This window comes from Cricetulus griseus, chromosome 8 (genome assembly GCF_003668045.3).
Source record: "Cricetulus griseus strain 17A/GY chromosome 8, alternate assembly CriGri-PICRH-1.0, whole genome shotgun sequence".
Taxonomy (NCBI): Eukaryota; Metazoa; Chordata; class Mammalia; order Rodentia; family Cricetidae; genus Cricetulus; species Cricetulus griseus.
Window position 1 is genome coordinate 86,839,245 of NC_048601.1, and position 17,001 is coordinate 86,856,245.

Genomic DNA, 17,001 nt, shown 5'->3' on the forward strand with positions numbered 1-17,001 from the left:
CCTTCCTCAATCCCCGCCTCCCTCCTCAATCCCCGCCTCCCTTCTCCCTCCCCGCCTCCTTCCTCAATCCCCGCCTCCCTCCTCAATCCCCGCCTCCCTCCTCAATCCCCGCCTCCTTCCTCAATCCCCGCCTCCCTCCTCAATCCCCGCCTCCCTCCTCAATCCCCGCCTCCTTCCTCAATCCCCGCCTCCTTCCTCAATCCCCACCTCCTTCCTCAATCCCCGCCTCCCTCCTCAATCCCCGCCTCCCTTCTCCCTCCCCGCCTCCTTCCTCAATCCCCGCCTCCCTCCTCAATCCCCGCCTCCCTCCTCAATCCCCGCCTCCCCACTCAATCCCGCCTCCCCCTCAATCCCGCCTCCCCACTCAATCCCCGCCTCCTCCTCAATCCCCGCCTCCCCCCTCAATCCCTGCCCTCCCCCTCAATCCCGCCTCCCCACTCAATCCCCGCCTCCCCTCAATCCCCGCCTCCCCAAATCCCCCTCCCCCTCAATCCCCGCCTCCCACTCAATCCCCGCCTCAATCCCCGCCTCCCTCCTCAATCCCCGCCTCCCTTCTCCCTCCCCGCCTCCCTCCTCAATCCCCGCCTCCTTCCTCAATCCCGCCTCCTTCCTCAATCCCCGCCTCCTCCTCAATCCCCGCCTCCCTCTCAATCCCCGCCTCCTTCCTCAATCCCCGCCTCCCCACTCAATCCCCGCCTCCTCCTCAATCCCCGCCTCCTTTCTCCCTCCCAGCCTCCTTCCTCTCCCCTTCAGCTTTCCCCTCCATAGGTCCCTGAGGGAAGCACCAGGGATAAACTACTCCTCCGTAAGTAAGCTTGCTGAAGGAGGTGGGGAACGGCGCTGACACGTGACCGCATGGGAAGCTGCCCTTCAGGGACTAGGAAGGAAGTCATACACAAGCCTAGCCGTACAGAGGCCCCCATTTAGCAATCCCATGTGAAAGGTGGCATATTTAGAAAACACTGCTTAACCAGTATCCCTCACACAGGGGTGGGTGGGGACCCTGGGATTGGAATTCAGATCCCCACAGATCCCAAAATACCTTTAAGAAACTTTCTACACTTGTGCCTGTATATTTGTATGCAGTGTGCAGACATGTGGTGTGCACTTGCATGTGCTGTCTACATGCGTAAGTGTGGAGCATGTGTATGTATATGTGTGGTCTATGGAGTGTGTGCATGTGTGTGTGTGTGTGTGTGTGTGTGTGTGTGTGTGTGTGGTGGATCTGTGTGTATGTGTGTGTGTGTGTGTGTGTGTGTGTGTGTGGTGGATCTGTGTGTGTGCAGCTGTGTGTGTGGTTTAAGCAGTGTGCGTGCGATGGACTTGTGTGTGTGAGTGGGGTTCGTATCAGTATACCTGTGTGAACAAATGCGTGCTAGGCATGTTCGTGAGCCTGTCCGTGTGCCGAGTGTTTCTGCATATATGTATGCATGTGTCGGTATGTGACGCCGGTGGGGTGCATGCTCGCTCCTCCACAATGTGTGCTTGCTTCGTTCGCAATCCTCTGTTCCTGTGAAGGGATTATTTTTACTTTGGCTCAGTTCACGAGCTGGAGAATCTGCCGGAATGCAGACTGTGGTCTTGTGGGATGGGCTGTCACTGCAGCTGGAAGCCAGGCATGTGTCACTCAGGCAGCTGAGCCAGAGACCGAGCTCCGGAAACTGGCTGCATCCAACCCAGGGAGGGGATCAGGAGCCAGGCTGCCTGAAGAAGAAACACCGCTTCTCCAGCCTTCGTTGTCGCTAGACCCACACCAGTGTCAAGTACCCTACGCACTGTGTGAGAGAGAAACGTCTCTGTGCCACTCTGTTTCACAGACGGGAAAGCACGGAGAGGCTAAGTGGTTGCCTCAGGACGTAAACTAGTGACCTAGAGGATGGTACCTTCTGTGGGATGTGAGACGACAGCCTTCCTCATGGGTGGCTTCCATCGCTAGACAAACAGTACAGCCCCACAGAGGGGCCGAGTTTGCGTGTTCTGATGGGAACCGGGTGAGCCCTGCCCAGGAGCCAGTGTGGCTCAGTGGAGCCCCGAAGGCTGCTTTACCTGGGCCTCGTCGCTTCTTCTGTAGAACGGCCTGAGGGCCGGGAGCACCCGGAGGAGTGGGCAAGGCCTTCTGCGTCTGGAAGCTTGGGGACTTGGGGGGCAGCGGAGGAGGAGCCTCATTGCCGCTGCTGTTCGAGCCTGGCAGGGGGGGCGGGGGCACAGCGGCCCTGGGGGAGCAAGAGGCGTAGATTGGGAGCTGTGGTGGCGGCGGCGGCGGCGGCGGCGGGGCTGGAGGCTCCCGACCTCCTGTGCAGGGCTGCTGGGTTCTGTGTTCAGACCTGGGTACCCACAGGGTGGGAGGAGGGGCAGCGGGGGCGATGGGCGGCAGGGGGCAGCGGGTAGTTGGGGCCTCACTGCTTTGTCACTGAGCACTGCAGCAGGGCAGGGGGGGCGGAGGCGGATCAGGGGCGGAGGGGGAGGAGGAGGTACGCCGGGTACAGGGGGATTTCCCTTGGTGGAGGGACAGGTGGGGACACCAACGGGGCTTTGCTGGGGAAGTCGGGGCAGGGGGTGGAGGTGGGGGTGGGGGCGGGGCGGGGGGCGGAGAGTAGGAGGTGGTGGAGCCGGCATACTGGGGCGAGGAGGGATGGGCCTGGGAGAGCTGTGCGCCTCCGAGGCATTGCCCAGCCTGGGAGATGCAGGGGCAGGAAGGGGGCCGCTGACGGCTTTGGTGGGGAGCCGGGGAGAAGGCGCTCGGGAGCCAGGGCCCTGCCCGGTCTTGCCACCTGGAAGTGGAACACATTCTAGGTTAGACCAGCAAGATGGGAAGGAAATTCCAGGTGAGTGGGCAGCGTGCAGGACTCACACGCCTGATGTCTCTGCAGCTGCGTGGTAGTAAACTATGCAGGTACGTAGGCTGCACGCGCGGCAGCCGCACGTTGCCTCTCAGGAGCTGTCCTCCTCCAAGGCAATAACAAGCAAAACACCCTTTGTGCCCCTCACAGAAACAGTGTATCTGCCCAAGTTTTAATCTGATGATTTTAAAATACTGAATGCCCACACAAGCATAAATTATTGTTGTAGGCTATGGCCCCCTAATGGCCTCAGTGACTGGATCAGGCCCTCCTATGCCATTTTAGAGAGAGTGTGCAGGTGTCCACTTCCTGTCCTGGCTGGCCTTGTCCCTTGCTATGACCTAGAGGAGGGAACAGGAAGTAACACTTGGTAGACTTCTAAGTTAGCTCCTGACAAGCCCAGGGCAGTCTGAAGAAACCATGCAGGTCTTGCTTCTCTCTTGAGACCTAACATGGTGACAGGCTCTCAATAAGCCTGCTGCAGACCGTGTGGCTCTGGGGACAGTCAGTCTAGTTGTTCCAGCTGAGGCCCCAGAGATAGGTGAAGTAAGCTGCTTCTCCAAATGCAGCTATTTACAGATGCTAGGGAGCCTAGCTAAGGCTACTAATGGACAGAATTATGGCCTAAATAAGCAGTTGGTTAAAGTGCCTACATTTTTACATTTGAGTACCCTGCAGTGTCTAACTGATACAGTGATGGAGAGTTACTACAACTCAACACAAAGTTAGTGGATCCGCAGCATTGGCATGTCTGTTGTGAATGCCACTCTAACATGACACCTTTGCTAAACAAGTCATTCTTTAGTTACGATGAAGCAATTTAAAATAGATGAGATTTTAAAAGATTCCCAGAGAACAATTCTGTGTTTTGGGAACTTCCAGGATTAAAGTTCTCATATATACAAATTCAAACTATACAACCATTTATGAAGCATGTGTCCCACCTGTTGAGAGCATAAAGGAAGACCACCAGGCCACCAGGCCACCAGGCTGGACCTTTCCTTACCTGCCACATCCCTCTGGCCTGCTGGTCTTAACACAGGAAAACCACCAGCAAAGAGATCTCCTAGAGCAGGGGGTGTGTTTCCTCCTCGAGCATTGCTGCCAGCACTTCCTCCATCTTTGTTGGTTCCCTTTGAACCTGAAGAGAAGAGGCAAGAAGATAAGTAGGAATAGCTGAGCAGGCCATTCTCACTGTAGGTCAGTGTCACCCTTTTCACTCAGCATGTTACCCCTGCCTAAGCCTGTCATCTGTCCTCTCTAGTCCTACCAAAGTGCTGACCATTTGTGACTCAAATTAGAAAACTCAACTTGGCATTGAAAGGTCTAGGCTCCCCTCACCCACCAAAAGCGCAGACTTAATTCACCCAGACATTTTAACTTCTTAGCCAAAGTATTGACCAGGGCTTCAAGCAGGAAGTAAAGGCCTGTGAGATTTCTGCTTTGGAACTTTCCTTTCAGGAAACTTAGCTTTCAGGCCCCAAGCAGCTCACACTTCCCTGCACAGCTCTTTCTTCCCTGCAATTTTTTTTTTTATTTATGGATCAGAATGTCCCATGTGGATGTCACTAACCCCTGTCTTCCAGATCTTGTGGCTACCAACTGTAGAAACTCAGAGAGTACCGAACCTAGACAAGAATTCCTGCTTTGAATGAGATGCTTCCCATAGTCTCAGGTATCTGAACACTTGGTACCCAAGTGATGGCGTTGTTTGAAGACGTTTAGGAGGATTGACTTTGTTGGAGGAAGTAGGTCACTGGAGGTAGATTTCGAGAGTTTAAAGATTCCAGTCATTTCCAGTTTGCTCTCTGCTTCCTCTTTGTGGTTCAAGATCTAAGCTCCCAGCTTCCAGCTCCATCTGCCATGCCCCTGCTCTGCCATCACAAACTCTCATCTCTCTGGAACCATGAAGCCAAATAAACTTTTTCTTCTATAACTTGTCTTAGTCACAGTGTTTTATCATAGCAATAGAAAAATAATTAAGACACAAGCTAAGGTCAACACACAGCAATTAGGGCGTGGTGCCCACTGGTGGCTGAGCGGCCAGATTGTTCTGAATATTATACACAGTACTCATATCGGTGTGACTAGGAAGTAGATGTGACAATGATATCAGTCTGCTAATTGAGCTTCACCCATTAGATGATGAGTCTAATCAGACAGACCTTATTATAATCAGTGTTGAAAAGGTTTCTTTTAAAATGTGTCTATCTTTGGGACTCAAGAGATGGCTCAGGTGTTAAGAGCATGCACTGCTCTTTCAGAAGACCTGACTTCAGTTTCCAGCACTCACACTGAGCAGCTAACAACCTGCTGCAACTCCAGCCCCAGAGGATCTGGTGCCTCGGGCTCCTACAGGCACCTGTACTCATATAGGCATGTCTACAGGCATGAGCATGCGCGCGTGCATGAGTGCACGCGTGCGCAAACACACACACACACACACACACACACACACACACACACACACACACAAAACCTATACACAATTAAGAAAAAAACCCTTTAAAAATGTGTGTCCTTATGCATTAACACATTACTGAGGTACAATAATTGTTACAGGGCTATTTTTGAGAATTGCCATCATTTTGAAATATATGATGTCATAATAATGCCTAACATTATAAGTAGTTCTGGATATAACATGTTAATTTTTTGCTGTCTTGACCAAATGAAAAAGAGGGATGATTGCAACAGCATTGTGAAAGCTGACATTCTGATGACATGCAAATGGGACAATTAAAAATGGAGAAATGCATTATATGTATTTTATCAATTTAAAAACAATAGTTATCATGAAGGGTTTTTTTGTTGTTGTTGTTTGGTTATTTTGTTGTTGTTTTGTTACTGAAAAGTAATGAAAGACACTCCAGCCTCTACCATCTATGGACTTTTGGAAAGGAAGGTCTGACTCTCTTTCCTGGTGGCGTGGCCTGTCCCTTAAGCATGTCTGAGGTGGTTTGAGAGTGCATGGGTCACATATACAGTTCAGCCAGTGTCTGGCTGTGCTCTCTCCATCCCCTGCCCTGCCTCCCGGCCCCCAAAAGGCTTCACTGAGCTGCTCACTTACCCTCAATTTGTGGGGCACTGCGATCATTGATCTGGGTGACTTTTCGCAGGCGTGTTCCTTGCTGGATATCAGCCAACAGTGCACTCCGACCTTTCAGATCTGTCTTCCTTAAGCTGGGTGCATCTGTACTAATCTGCAAGGGAATTGGGATTCAACTGTAATCAGACACAGCATTTGCAGAGAAACAAAATGCCCCATCAGCTTGCATGTCTCTCCTACAGGAGTTCTGCCTTTTCGGGCCCCATTCCCAAGGGCATACCCATACCATTATCTACAATCTCAGGTCATGCCCACATCTCTCTCCCCGGGACATCAAATGGACTCTCTTTTAGACGGTCTATACCACTGCCCATCTTGAGCATAAAGTCCTGGTTGCCCAAATCGGATCCCCTTCACACACCCGGGCTTCCATTTTTGCACCCCTGACCAGCTCACAGATTCTGAATGGGCCTATTGTGGGCCACTGACAAGGACGCAGATTCAGGCTCTGGGGTCTGGGTTTGTGGGAGGTATGGTGACCCTTATATGATCTTGTGGCACAGGGGAGAATAAGGAAGCTCAAGAAGAATGGGGCCCCCCAAGGGTCAGAGAATTAGGAAGATAAGGAGTCAGGGTTCCCAGTATGTATTAGTGACTATAACTCTATTTACTGGATGGGTGAATGATTGAGTGACTGAATAAATGGCTAAATCTGATCCCGTAGGTGTAAGACACTGTGTGAACTCTCGTGAGCATACACTTGTGTCAGGGACACAAGCATACACTGCAAGGAGTTAATTCCCCTATATCACAGTGCACGACCTAGAATCCACCGACTGTCACAGAGAGGAGGACCACAGAGTGTCTAGAGAGGACTCTGGACTAAGTGAAGTTTTACACAGTTCCTGATGGGGGACTGGGCTTTGAAAATCCTTGCTCTAGTCTTGACCTAATATTATGAAACTGTGTTACATCCCAGGAGTCCGGGACTTTTGCTGGACTACACAGATGAGTTAATAGCAAGCACATCCTGAGGTCACTGCTATCCTACCGGGTACTCAGCCTGTTTGTTTAACCCGCCTTTAAGAGAACAACGTAAGAAGCAACCTCGACTGCCTTAAGTTTCCCCATGTAATCAATGTTGAAAGCCTAAGCTCAGGTGTAGCTTTAATCTTAAATTAACATGCACGCATGCATATATTACTCCTGACCCATGAGTAACACATTCATGTATACATGTCATGGTAATAAATGCTGAAAACAACAAATAGGTTGAAAGCAACTTTATACATTAAACATCTCTCATGGAAGTAACATGTGGACATTGCTTGATGGCATTTTCTTATTTATTAGCTGTGTCAGTTGGAGTAAGTAAAGTTTCATCCCTTGTAAAACCCTGTTAAAGATTTCTACAAGGTATCTCCAATTCCTTCCTGTGTGATACTTTTGTGCTGTTCAACAAATACAGAACAAAAGCCCTTTGTTAGGACACACACACACACACACACACACACACACACACACACACACACACAGACACACAGATTCACAAGACAGCACTGAGGCAGGCACAGATTCAGGCTCATACAACAGACAGATCATAGACAGGAGAGAGAATACACAGGGAGAGGCATGGGGAATCCAAACTCCAGCTTGCTCTTGGTTAAATTATTCCAAGATTTTCCCCTTATTCTGACACTGACATATATTGTGATGCTGAGTTTATAGCTAACACATCTGATCTGACACAGGAAAGGAGAGATTAGATCCTCTGATAGAAACTCCTGGGCTGGGCTGTGCCAGAGGCTAAAACAAAGGCCACTGTGTTCTGGGCTAAATGTAAGGAGTCCGCATTTCCAACAGTGGCTCTGGCTTGGGTTAGGCCTGTAACAGGCTTTGAAAAGCACAAACTCCAAAGTCTGGTTCCTGTTGCCTGGAAACACATTGTGAACCCTTCGGAGAGGCGCATGGATGGTGGTCAGTAACACAGCTGTGGACCAGGGTCCCCATTCTAAATCATTCTGCACATCTAGTCAGCGCAAATGCATTTAGGACACTTGTACAACAGGGTTATTTCTTATGCAACATGTTTTAAAGATATTCGGTATAAGCCATTAAAATCAAACTCATTTAGAAGTGAATGAGTAAAAGCATCAGGACCCTGGAGAAGAGAGATAAAACTCTTCATGTAAATCTGACATTACAGTCTCAGGTATGCATTATTAGCCATATGGGACAAGGAGTGTTCTGCAGTTCTCTAGGTACAAGACAAACAGCAATGGGCATCCTGTTCACCGTTGGTTTCAGAGAAGGAGGATGTTATGATCATCTGTCTGAGAAGCACCCATGCTGGTGAGCAGACCCTATCCCTGGAGAAGGCTCACCTATCCCACTTCAGACATGATTATTTAATTTAATTTTGTATGTATGGGTGTTTTGCCTGCATGTATGTTTGTGTACCATGTGTTTGCCTGGTGCCCTCAGAGGTCAGAAGAGGTGTAATATCTCCTAGGACTAGATTACAAAGGGGTGTGATCAACCATGTGGGTTCTGGGAATCAAACCAAGGTCGTCTGGATGGTCAGCCGGTGTTCTTTTTTTTCTTTTCTTTCTTTCTTTCTTTTTTTTTTTTCAAGACAGGTTTCTCTGTGTAATCGCCCTAGCTCTCCTGGAACTTGCTCCGTAGACCAGGCTGGCCTCAAACTCACAGAGATCCACCTGCCTCGGGAAAGATTCCCGAATGCTGGCATTAAAGGTGTGCGCCACCAACACCCCAGCCACTGTTCATAACTGCTAAATCATCTCTCTCTGGCCCCTCAGTTTCTTTTACTGCCTAAAGACATTCCTATTCTCTGATTTTGCCCATTACAGATGTTTCAGGTGAGGGCCACGAAGAGTGATGCACTGAAATCATGATTTTAATTTTATGACTTATTTAGTTAGCATGTGCCTGATTTTTACATGGCAGATTGGCAAGTGAACACATTCTCCAGTACATTGGTAAACACTCCTTCTCTCTTGATGGTTTGCCAGGGCACTGTCCCACTAGAGGGCTCTCCTGCACCTGCCACACATAAAGCACCTGCCATCTTTCTCTCTGTGAGCCAGGCCAGGGAAGAATTGCTAACTTCTGAAAATATATATATATATATATATATATATATATATTATATATATATAATATATTTAGTGGGTTTTAGACAAAAAGACACATTCATTCCCATGTTGAAGATCATATCATATTACAAAGACAGTCATTTCTACTCATGCTACAATATTTGTCAACCTTCCAACTATAGTGGTTTTACAAAAATCTACAACCCTAAGAATCCTTGTTACCATGGTTACAGGATAATGACGCAGGAGGAAAGATTCCTAAATATCCGCTGGGTGTTTTACTCTGTGCCAATCCATGCTATTGGTAACTTTACTTAAATCATAAGCATGAGAGAGGAAGCAACTCTGGCCCCTTTCCCATGGAAAACAAGCTCCGAAATTGTCTGAAATACCCACAATGACACCCCTGCAAAGGCCACTCATGTTCCTTCCTGTTAGCAATGTGATTGAGAGCAAAACTCTGTCAAAGCCCACACAGAGCCTCAGTCCACCCTCTTTGCTACTGTTAGCATCAAAGGAAGCAGTCCAGGAACCTAAGGAGATGGAAAATCATGGAAAAACACAAACACATGAGCCTGACTCTTGGGATATAGAGGCCGAAAGCCAGCGACTGGCCTATAAGAAGATTAGAAATCCCAAAACCAAATGATAGCAACACAGAGCCCAGAGGAGGACTAAGATTGGAAAGGTGCTTGCTCTGGTTTGGATATATTATAAAGAACTTCTGTGTCCCCTTGTTGTTCCAATATCAACCAGCAGAGCCTCAGTTGTTATTTGGGGAAGGGAGTGAAGGTCTAGATCAAAACTTTGAAACGTGTGTCCTCTGCCACACCTCTCGCTTCCCTTTGCTCTCTGGCTTCTGTGTAACACTGGCTTCTGTGAATAAGGTGACAGAAACATTGCTGGATCTCTCACCTCTCGTCAGAGAAGCTCCTTTTTTAAAAATATGAATGTATATCTTTATTTTATGTGTAGGCCCGAGGGAGCCAGAAGAGGGTGTCAGATCCTCTGGAGCTGGAGTTGCAGAGGGCTGTGAGTGGTTATGTAGGTGCTGGGAATCGAATCCAGATCCTCTGGAGGACTAGCCATTACTCTTAACCATTAAGCCATCTGTCTGTTCAGCTCCAAGACGCTTTTAGAAGTGGAGGGCGGTTACCAGAAGGAACAAGAGATTGAATTGCAGAGAATCAGCATCAGTGGTGTTCTCCTTCCTAAATGGGACATCCATATCACATGCTTTCCTCCCAAGGCTCAGGGAATGTCTCCCCAAGAGTGGAAAGACAGCAAGAGCCAGAGCTCCCAGAGCACTGTCGCCAAACCATCTTCCAGGCACGACAGGAAGTTGTATCCATGAGTTCTCAACAGTTGTGGGTGCTACTCACGACTCTCAAGATCAATCTGGTCAATATCCTGGCATGCTTGGGGGAGGGCAGGGCGGTGCTCACAAGGCCCCCACTCCTCGTTGAGAAGCTATAGGCAGTCAGTGGCTACCAGAGGAATGAAGTCATGTTTCTCAGCAGTGTGGGTAGGTCCCAAACTATAATAGACAGCCCCACACTCACTTGCATTTGGATTACACTAATTGGACTCAATAGGTCCGTATCTATCTATCTATCTATCTATCTATCTATCTATCTATCCATTATCTATCTCTATCTATAATCTATATCTATCTACCTGTTTATATCTATCCTCTATCTATCTCTATCCATCATTTATCTATCTCTATCTATAATCTATCTACCTATATCGATCTATCTCTATCCATCATCTATCTATCCACCCACCCACCTACCTATATCTATCTGTCATCATCTAGCTATCTATCTATTTATATCTATCTGTCATCTCTATCATAGAGGGACATAAAACTGGAAGGAAGAAGGAGGTGGGACAAACCCAGGAAAAGCTGAAGGTGGGGAGTGAGGAATGGATTTGATAAAAATAAAATGTATTCATATATGAAGGAGAAAAAAAAATCACCACTTGACCCAGATCAAGCCCCTTATTTCTTTTAAAGATTATCTAAACCCAATCATTTTATTATTTTTAAGCTAGCATGTAAAGTAATAGATTTAATTATGGCATGTTCATACATATTTTGTTCTTATTCAGCCCCTCTCCTGTTTCTCTTCCTTGCCCTCCTGATCCTCTCTTTCTGGCTCCCCCATACCCATAGCCTTCTTTCTGCTTTCAGGAGGACACAGTTATTTCATTAATGTCTTCCTTTTTTTCCCCTCTTCCCCCTCCCTTAAAGTCTCTACCTATTTCTGATGAAGACCTCTGTTGTTTCATGACCCACCCTCACACACACACATGCAAATTTAAATCTTGGTTCTGCATCTAAAAGAAAGTATGCAGTAATTGTGTTTCTGAGTCTGCCCCTGCTCCCAACACAATGATTCCAATTCCATTCACTTAGTTGCAGATGTCAGGTTTCAGACTTTTTCCTTACAACTGTTAAACTGAAAAGGAGAGCACAGGTCCCCAGGCACATTACCCCAGCCCTCAGCTACCCCAGCATCCTCAGACTTGTGGGCAGACAGGTCTCAGGAGCCTCAGTAATTCATTGCCAAGGCTGGATCTCTAGGACATCTAGAATAGCACTGCCTTGCACCTGCTGCCATCCTTTTTGTGCAGAAGAACACAGGGAACTTTGCATCCAGGAGACTGAAATATCCTTAGGGGGGAAAAAACCTACTCTCCCCACCAGGCCTGACACAATGTTCTCTGCACTCCAAATGGTACATAAGCCATGCTGTTCAAGAACGAGGCGTTTTGCCATCACACAGTTTTAGGTTTCATTTTTAGAATTCCAAATTGCAATTCAAATTCATGAGCAGAATCAATGGACTGTCTAACCCCGTATAAGCCTGATGTTCACACCAAGGTGGCATGGGCACATGAGCACCAGCGTACTTGTGTGCTGCTCACTCAGAGACATGGGCTGAGCAGCCCCTTTGCTGGTGCTGCGGGATACAGGTAAGGCCTGGCCTGTTTCTTACCCCACAAGAGTTTATCTCCGAGTGCAGTACAGCTCTGCTGAGTAGATGGGCTTCATTCTCCGCCCCTTCCCAGGCAGCCACCCTTCACAAGCTCCTGCTTTGTCCTCTGCAAGCTGTGTCATAAAGCAAGCTCTCATGCTTGCTGCCCTGCCCTCCTCCACATAGCAGCCAGAGTGACCTTTCCAAGGGGCATGACGTTTACCATGCCACTCTCCTCCATAAAATTCTTTTCTGTCTCCGCACCGCTCTTGGGGATTCAGCTCAAATCCACTGAAGCACAAGGCCCTTAGGGATCAGCCCAAATGTTCCATCTCATCAAGGAGCTCACCTCCAGACCCTGACTTGAGCTGTCTTTTTGATCTTTTTATACTTGTCTTTTGGCACTCTTCCAAGGAGCCTCAGAATCCTGGAAGGCAGAAGCAGAGCTCTGTCTGGGCCTTAACAGAGCACCTGCCACCCAGATCATGCCACTTCACTAGGAACCTGCAATGGCTTTCCATCTCACACATGCAGAATAAAACATTGGTGTCCTTGCCTGGGCGCCCATGTTTACCCCTAAGCAGCAGCAGCAGCAGCAGCAACATTCCTAGGTGAGGTCATAAAACACATTAGTTTACATATTACATTAGTAACTGAGGGATTTTCTCTTTACCCTCAAGTCCTGTGAACTATTAATAAGTTCATTCATTAGTGAAAATAGCCATATATTTTTGTCTGAAATCCAATCTCTTTACATGTCTAATGTTCCTTTGAACTTGTGGTTTTGGTGTATTTGGACTGCTGGCTCTGTCTGTACAAACTGTTCTCTCTCCACAGTTACTTATTGCTACTCTTTCTATCCCCAACATGTATCTTCCTCCCTTTTCAAATAATTTCCCACTGAAGGCGCTTAGGATTCTTTTTGGAATTAAGAGTCTCAAGACCTAGCATTACTAAGTTCAGACACTATGTTCCTCCTTTACTGCCACCAGTGAATACAGCTCTTTATTTGTCTGTTTAGCTGTAGATATTTTGTAGCTATCTCTGCATAACCTAGACCCTGACCCTGACCCCACAGACCCCAGCCTGCCTGTTTACAGAAGGCATGCAGGATGGGAGAAAGCTGCTGGCCTCCCAGGTTATCTCAAATCCCCTGGTTCCTCACTTAAATTCTGTGGTCTTTTGACTAAGAATGGCCCTGTAGGCACATCCTTGAATGCTTGGTCCCCAGGAAGTGACACTATTTGAAAAGGTTGGAAGGATGAAGAGGTGTGACCTTGTTGGAGGAAGTGTGTCACTTGGGGGTGGGCCTTGAGGTTTCAAAAGCCCATGCCAGGCCCTGGCCCTCTCTGCCTATAGATCAGCTCTCAGCACCTGCTGCAGTGTCTGCCTGCAGGCATGCCACCATGCTCCCCACTGTGATGATAATGGACTAGACCTTAACTGTAAGCCAGCCCCAATGAAATGCTTTCTTTCTTAAGAGTTGCCTTGGCCATGGTGTTTCTCCACAGCTCTAGAATAGAACAGTGACTAAGACATATCTCTAGGCTGTTCTGCCCCTAGAAGTGCAAATTCAATTTGAAATCACTGTCTTTTTCAATGATGCCAATATTCCTGGGATTTAAGAGTACATTTTAAATTGTGGGAAAATTTGATTTAAAAAAACCAATGTTGGATCTGAATGAATAATTTAATGAGTATTAAGAGAACCAAATTTCCCTGGGCTAAGAGTTGAAAGCAAGTAAGGAGTAGCTAATGAACAATCTGTGCTTTGAACAGCACCTCTAAAGTGAGCAATGTTTCTTACCTCATCTTTCCTTAAAACAAAAGTATGCCAGCGCAAAACCAGCTCTCAAAGAGAATAAGAATTTATTCTGGAGCCAAATATGAGTGGCCATGGATCTAGAACACAGACCATATCACCCTGAACGCCACATCCCAAAGTGGCAACAATTCCATGATGTTCTTATAACAGCAGAACAAAGAAAACCATAAGTCAGGATATCTTTCAAAAAATAATAACAGGGCCATCGGTGGGTTACGGCAGAGCAGGGAGTCTCAAATGTAGGCTTCCAATGCTATCTGATGACAGTCTAAGCCTTTGAGTTGGAGGAAACTAGGGATCTACTGTCCATCTCCCAAAGGCTCTTGCCAAATAGCCACAAGGATGTTAGGCCAAACAGAATCATGGAGAACAAATGGCCTTTAGGGGACTGAAGGTGGCCTGAGATAATTTGGTTTCCAAGCTGTAACACTGCAGCTCTACCCAATCATAGACATCTCAACCCCCAATCAGCTGGCAGAATGCATAGGTGTGGCTTCATTTGGGCACTTCATGTCACAAGTACTGCTGAAGAGAAGCACACCCCCTTCCCAGAGGATTTGCAACTCTAACGTCCTCCACTCTGGCTCACCACCCCAGCAGTTCTCCTTCTGGTAGGGATGTTTTCCACTTATCCTAACTGAAGCACTAGATTATTTGTGGCTCCTTCTCTTTCATGTGAAATAACCAAACTTCTACAGAGACTTGGTTCCCTCTCTCTGTTCGTCTGTTCCAGGCATCATCTCAAAGGGCTCTGTGTGTGTCTCAACTCATTTCAAGGGTCTTTGAACAACCTGTAATATAGTGTGTGATATAGTTTGTGACTGTGGGTACAAAGTCTAGTTTATGGACGAGGCCCAGACATGAAACAGGCTCTACTTCCTAGAAGCACCGAATCGAGAGATAAGCCCAGAGAAGCCTGGTTCCCTTAATACCAAGCTGCTCAGCCCTTTCATAATGACATCACCCTAGAGACACAAGGTAGACCTACAGCTGGGACAATTGCCCTCTGGCCTGGGACCAGGAGGTGTTGCTTCTCAAGCAATCTGAGAAGCCAGAGCAGGAAGGAGCAGGCAGGTAAGAGGCATCGGGAAGAACAGGGAAGGCCTAAGGAGGGTGAGTAAAGCTCCAGAGAAGGTTGGGGCATAGGAATTAAGTGTTAGGGCTCTGCATAAATGACAGTCAATGCTGAGTGACTGGCTCTGAGAACTGTCTAATGAGTGTGTCAAATGCCTCAGCTGGGAGGGGTGTGAGCGCTGGATGGAAAGTGCAGAGTAACCCTAGGCTGTACAGCTGGCTGATGGCTGATACCCTGTGCTGTAAGTTACCTGCACCTGACACTGCCTTGTCAGGTAACCCACGGTTCTCAAGTGCCAGCCTTGCTGGTCTGCCTCTTTCCAGTTCTCCTCTCATGCCTCTTTGCTGGTTACAAGCAAGCTGCAGTGTTCATATGGCTTCTAGACTAGGATATGATAGGGTTCATGAATATCACTCACATGGAAGGAGTTGGAAGTGGAAAAAAATAACTAAGGGTTGGGGATGACAAAATTTCCAAGAAGTTTAAGAAGTATCATGATAATGTAGATAGATTTAGACCCCGCCCACTGCAATCACATTTTCTTTGCATGGACACCCAAAAGAAGCTACTAGGGCTGGGCATGGACTGGATCCTTGAGAAACAATGATTCCCAGATTTGCCAAACAGAGACCATATGCTTCTTCTTCACCCTAGAACCTTCTCCAGGCCCCTTTGGAGATCACAAGGCCTCTGCTCCATAACTTGGCTGACACCTTTACTTGGCTCTCACTTCAGTTCTGGGCCCTGCCAATGAAGCATGGAGGCCCTCCTTCCTGACTTGGCACCCAAAGCATCCTCTTGGGGTTTTAATTAACCACCAACCTGTCCTATTCCCTACAACCTTTTCCTACATTCTTGTCTTTTTGTTTTGTTTTGTAACCCACTGAGTTACAGTTCTACCATCTGGAGTGGGATCCAGATCTATTGTGTATTAGTGGTGTAACTTTGGCAGTTTATCTAACATCTCCAAGTCTCCATTTCCTTACCTGCAAACCTGGGAAGAGAATAATAACAACCACCAAACGTACTGTGGAGAAGTAATCCAGGCAATGATTTTAAAACAGTGCATGACACTTGGTAATTACTCAATAGATGTTGGTTATTAATATCAGCACCTTCTAACAGTTTCCAACAGACTCCCACCTTTTCCTGTTTCAAAGCTTGTGATTCCTGGAATAAAGCCAGAGATCAAAACACAAGGTCCTGGATGACAGCTGTGTTAGTTTCTGGGACAGCCAGTTCAAACCAGAGGAGACTGGGCCCCCCGTCCTGAGCAAGGGCACATGGGAAAAGGCTGGATGATGCCCAGCCACAAAGAAAGATCATGTCTGCAGTCTCTTCTCTGCCTTTGGGAAAACAAACAAACAAACGAAATAAATAAACAAACAAACAAAGAGAACTTCATACCCCAGGAAGAGAGAGAAACTATCTGAGACAGGCACTAACTTGGAGCAATTTAAAAGGAAGGAGATACTCGCTGAGTTATAGGTGAAGCAGACATTGGTCTCAAAGTGAGACAATGCAATCATACAATCCTGCTTGGCTCCCTAAGGATATCCTGTTTATACCTCATAATCCTAAAAATAATGTTTTTCATGGATTTTCAAACTCTAAGGGACAGTTTTAGCATCAAAGTAAGAAACACTCAAATATGACCACACGATTAGAAGGTAGATATTTTTTAATCCTTAACTCTGAAGAAGCTGATAGAGCCCAGCAATGTGTGTGTGTGTGTGTGTGTGTGTGTGAGAGAGAGAGAGAGAGAGAGAGAGAGAGAGAGAGAGAGAGAACATTACTAATCAATCAAACAAGCCCATCACATTAACAGTGTAAAGATGAAGAAAAAAATCACACAATCACATTGATTGATTTTTTTAAAAAAGACATCAAAACTCAACAAAATTCAACATTCTTTCATGACCAGAGCTCTCTGCAAACAGAAGGGAAGGGAGCTTCATTCCCACTAGTTAACAACAGACCCAGTGGGGAAGTAGCTTCCTGCTGTCAGGAACAAAGCAAGACTCCTCTGTCATCCATTTCATATCACAATGGTAATCCTAGCCCTCACAACAAGGTAAGAGAGAGCAATGGGAGACACAGCAGTAGGAAAGG

General features: G+C 47.2%; 1 protein-coding gene across 1 annotated transcript in view; it reads right to left on the bottom strand.

Moving 5' to 3' along the window:
- The window catches only part of Wipf3 (WAS/WASL interacting protein family member 3), a 51,644-nt gene that overhangs the window by 12,381 nt on the left and 22,262 nt on the right, over positions 1 to 17,001 (bottom strand). The window contains 4 exon segments of the mRNA XM_035449054.1: positions 2,047 to 2,289; positions 2,292 to 2,771; positions 3,847 to 3,981; positions 5,911 to 6,043. Coding sequence (XP_035304945.1) covers positions 2,047 to 2,289; positions 2,292 to 2,771; positions 3,847 to 3,981; positions 5,911 to 6,043 — 991 coding nt within the window.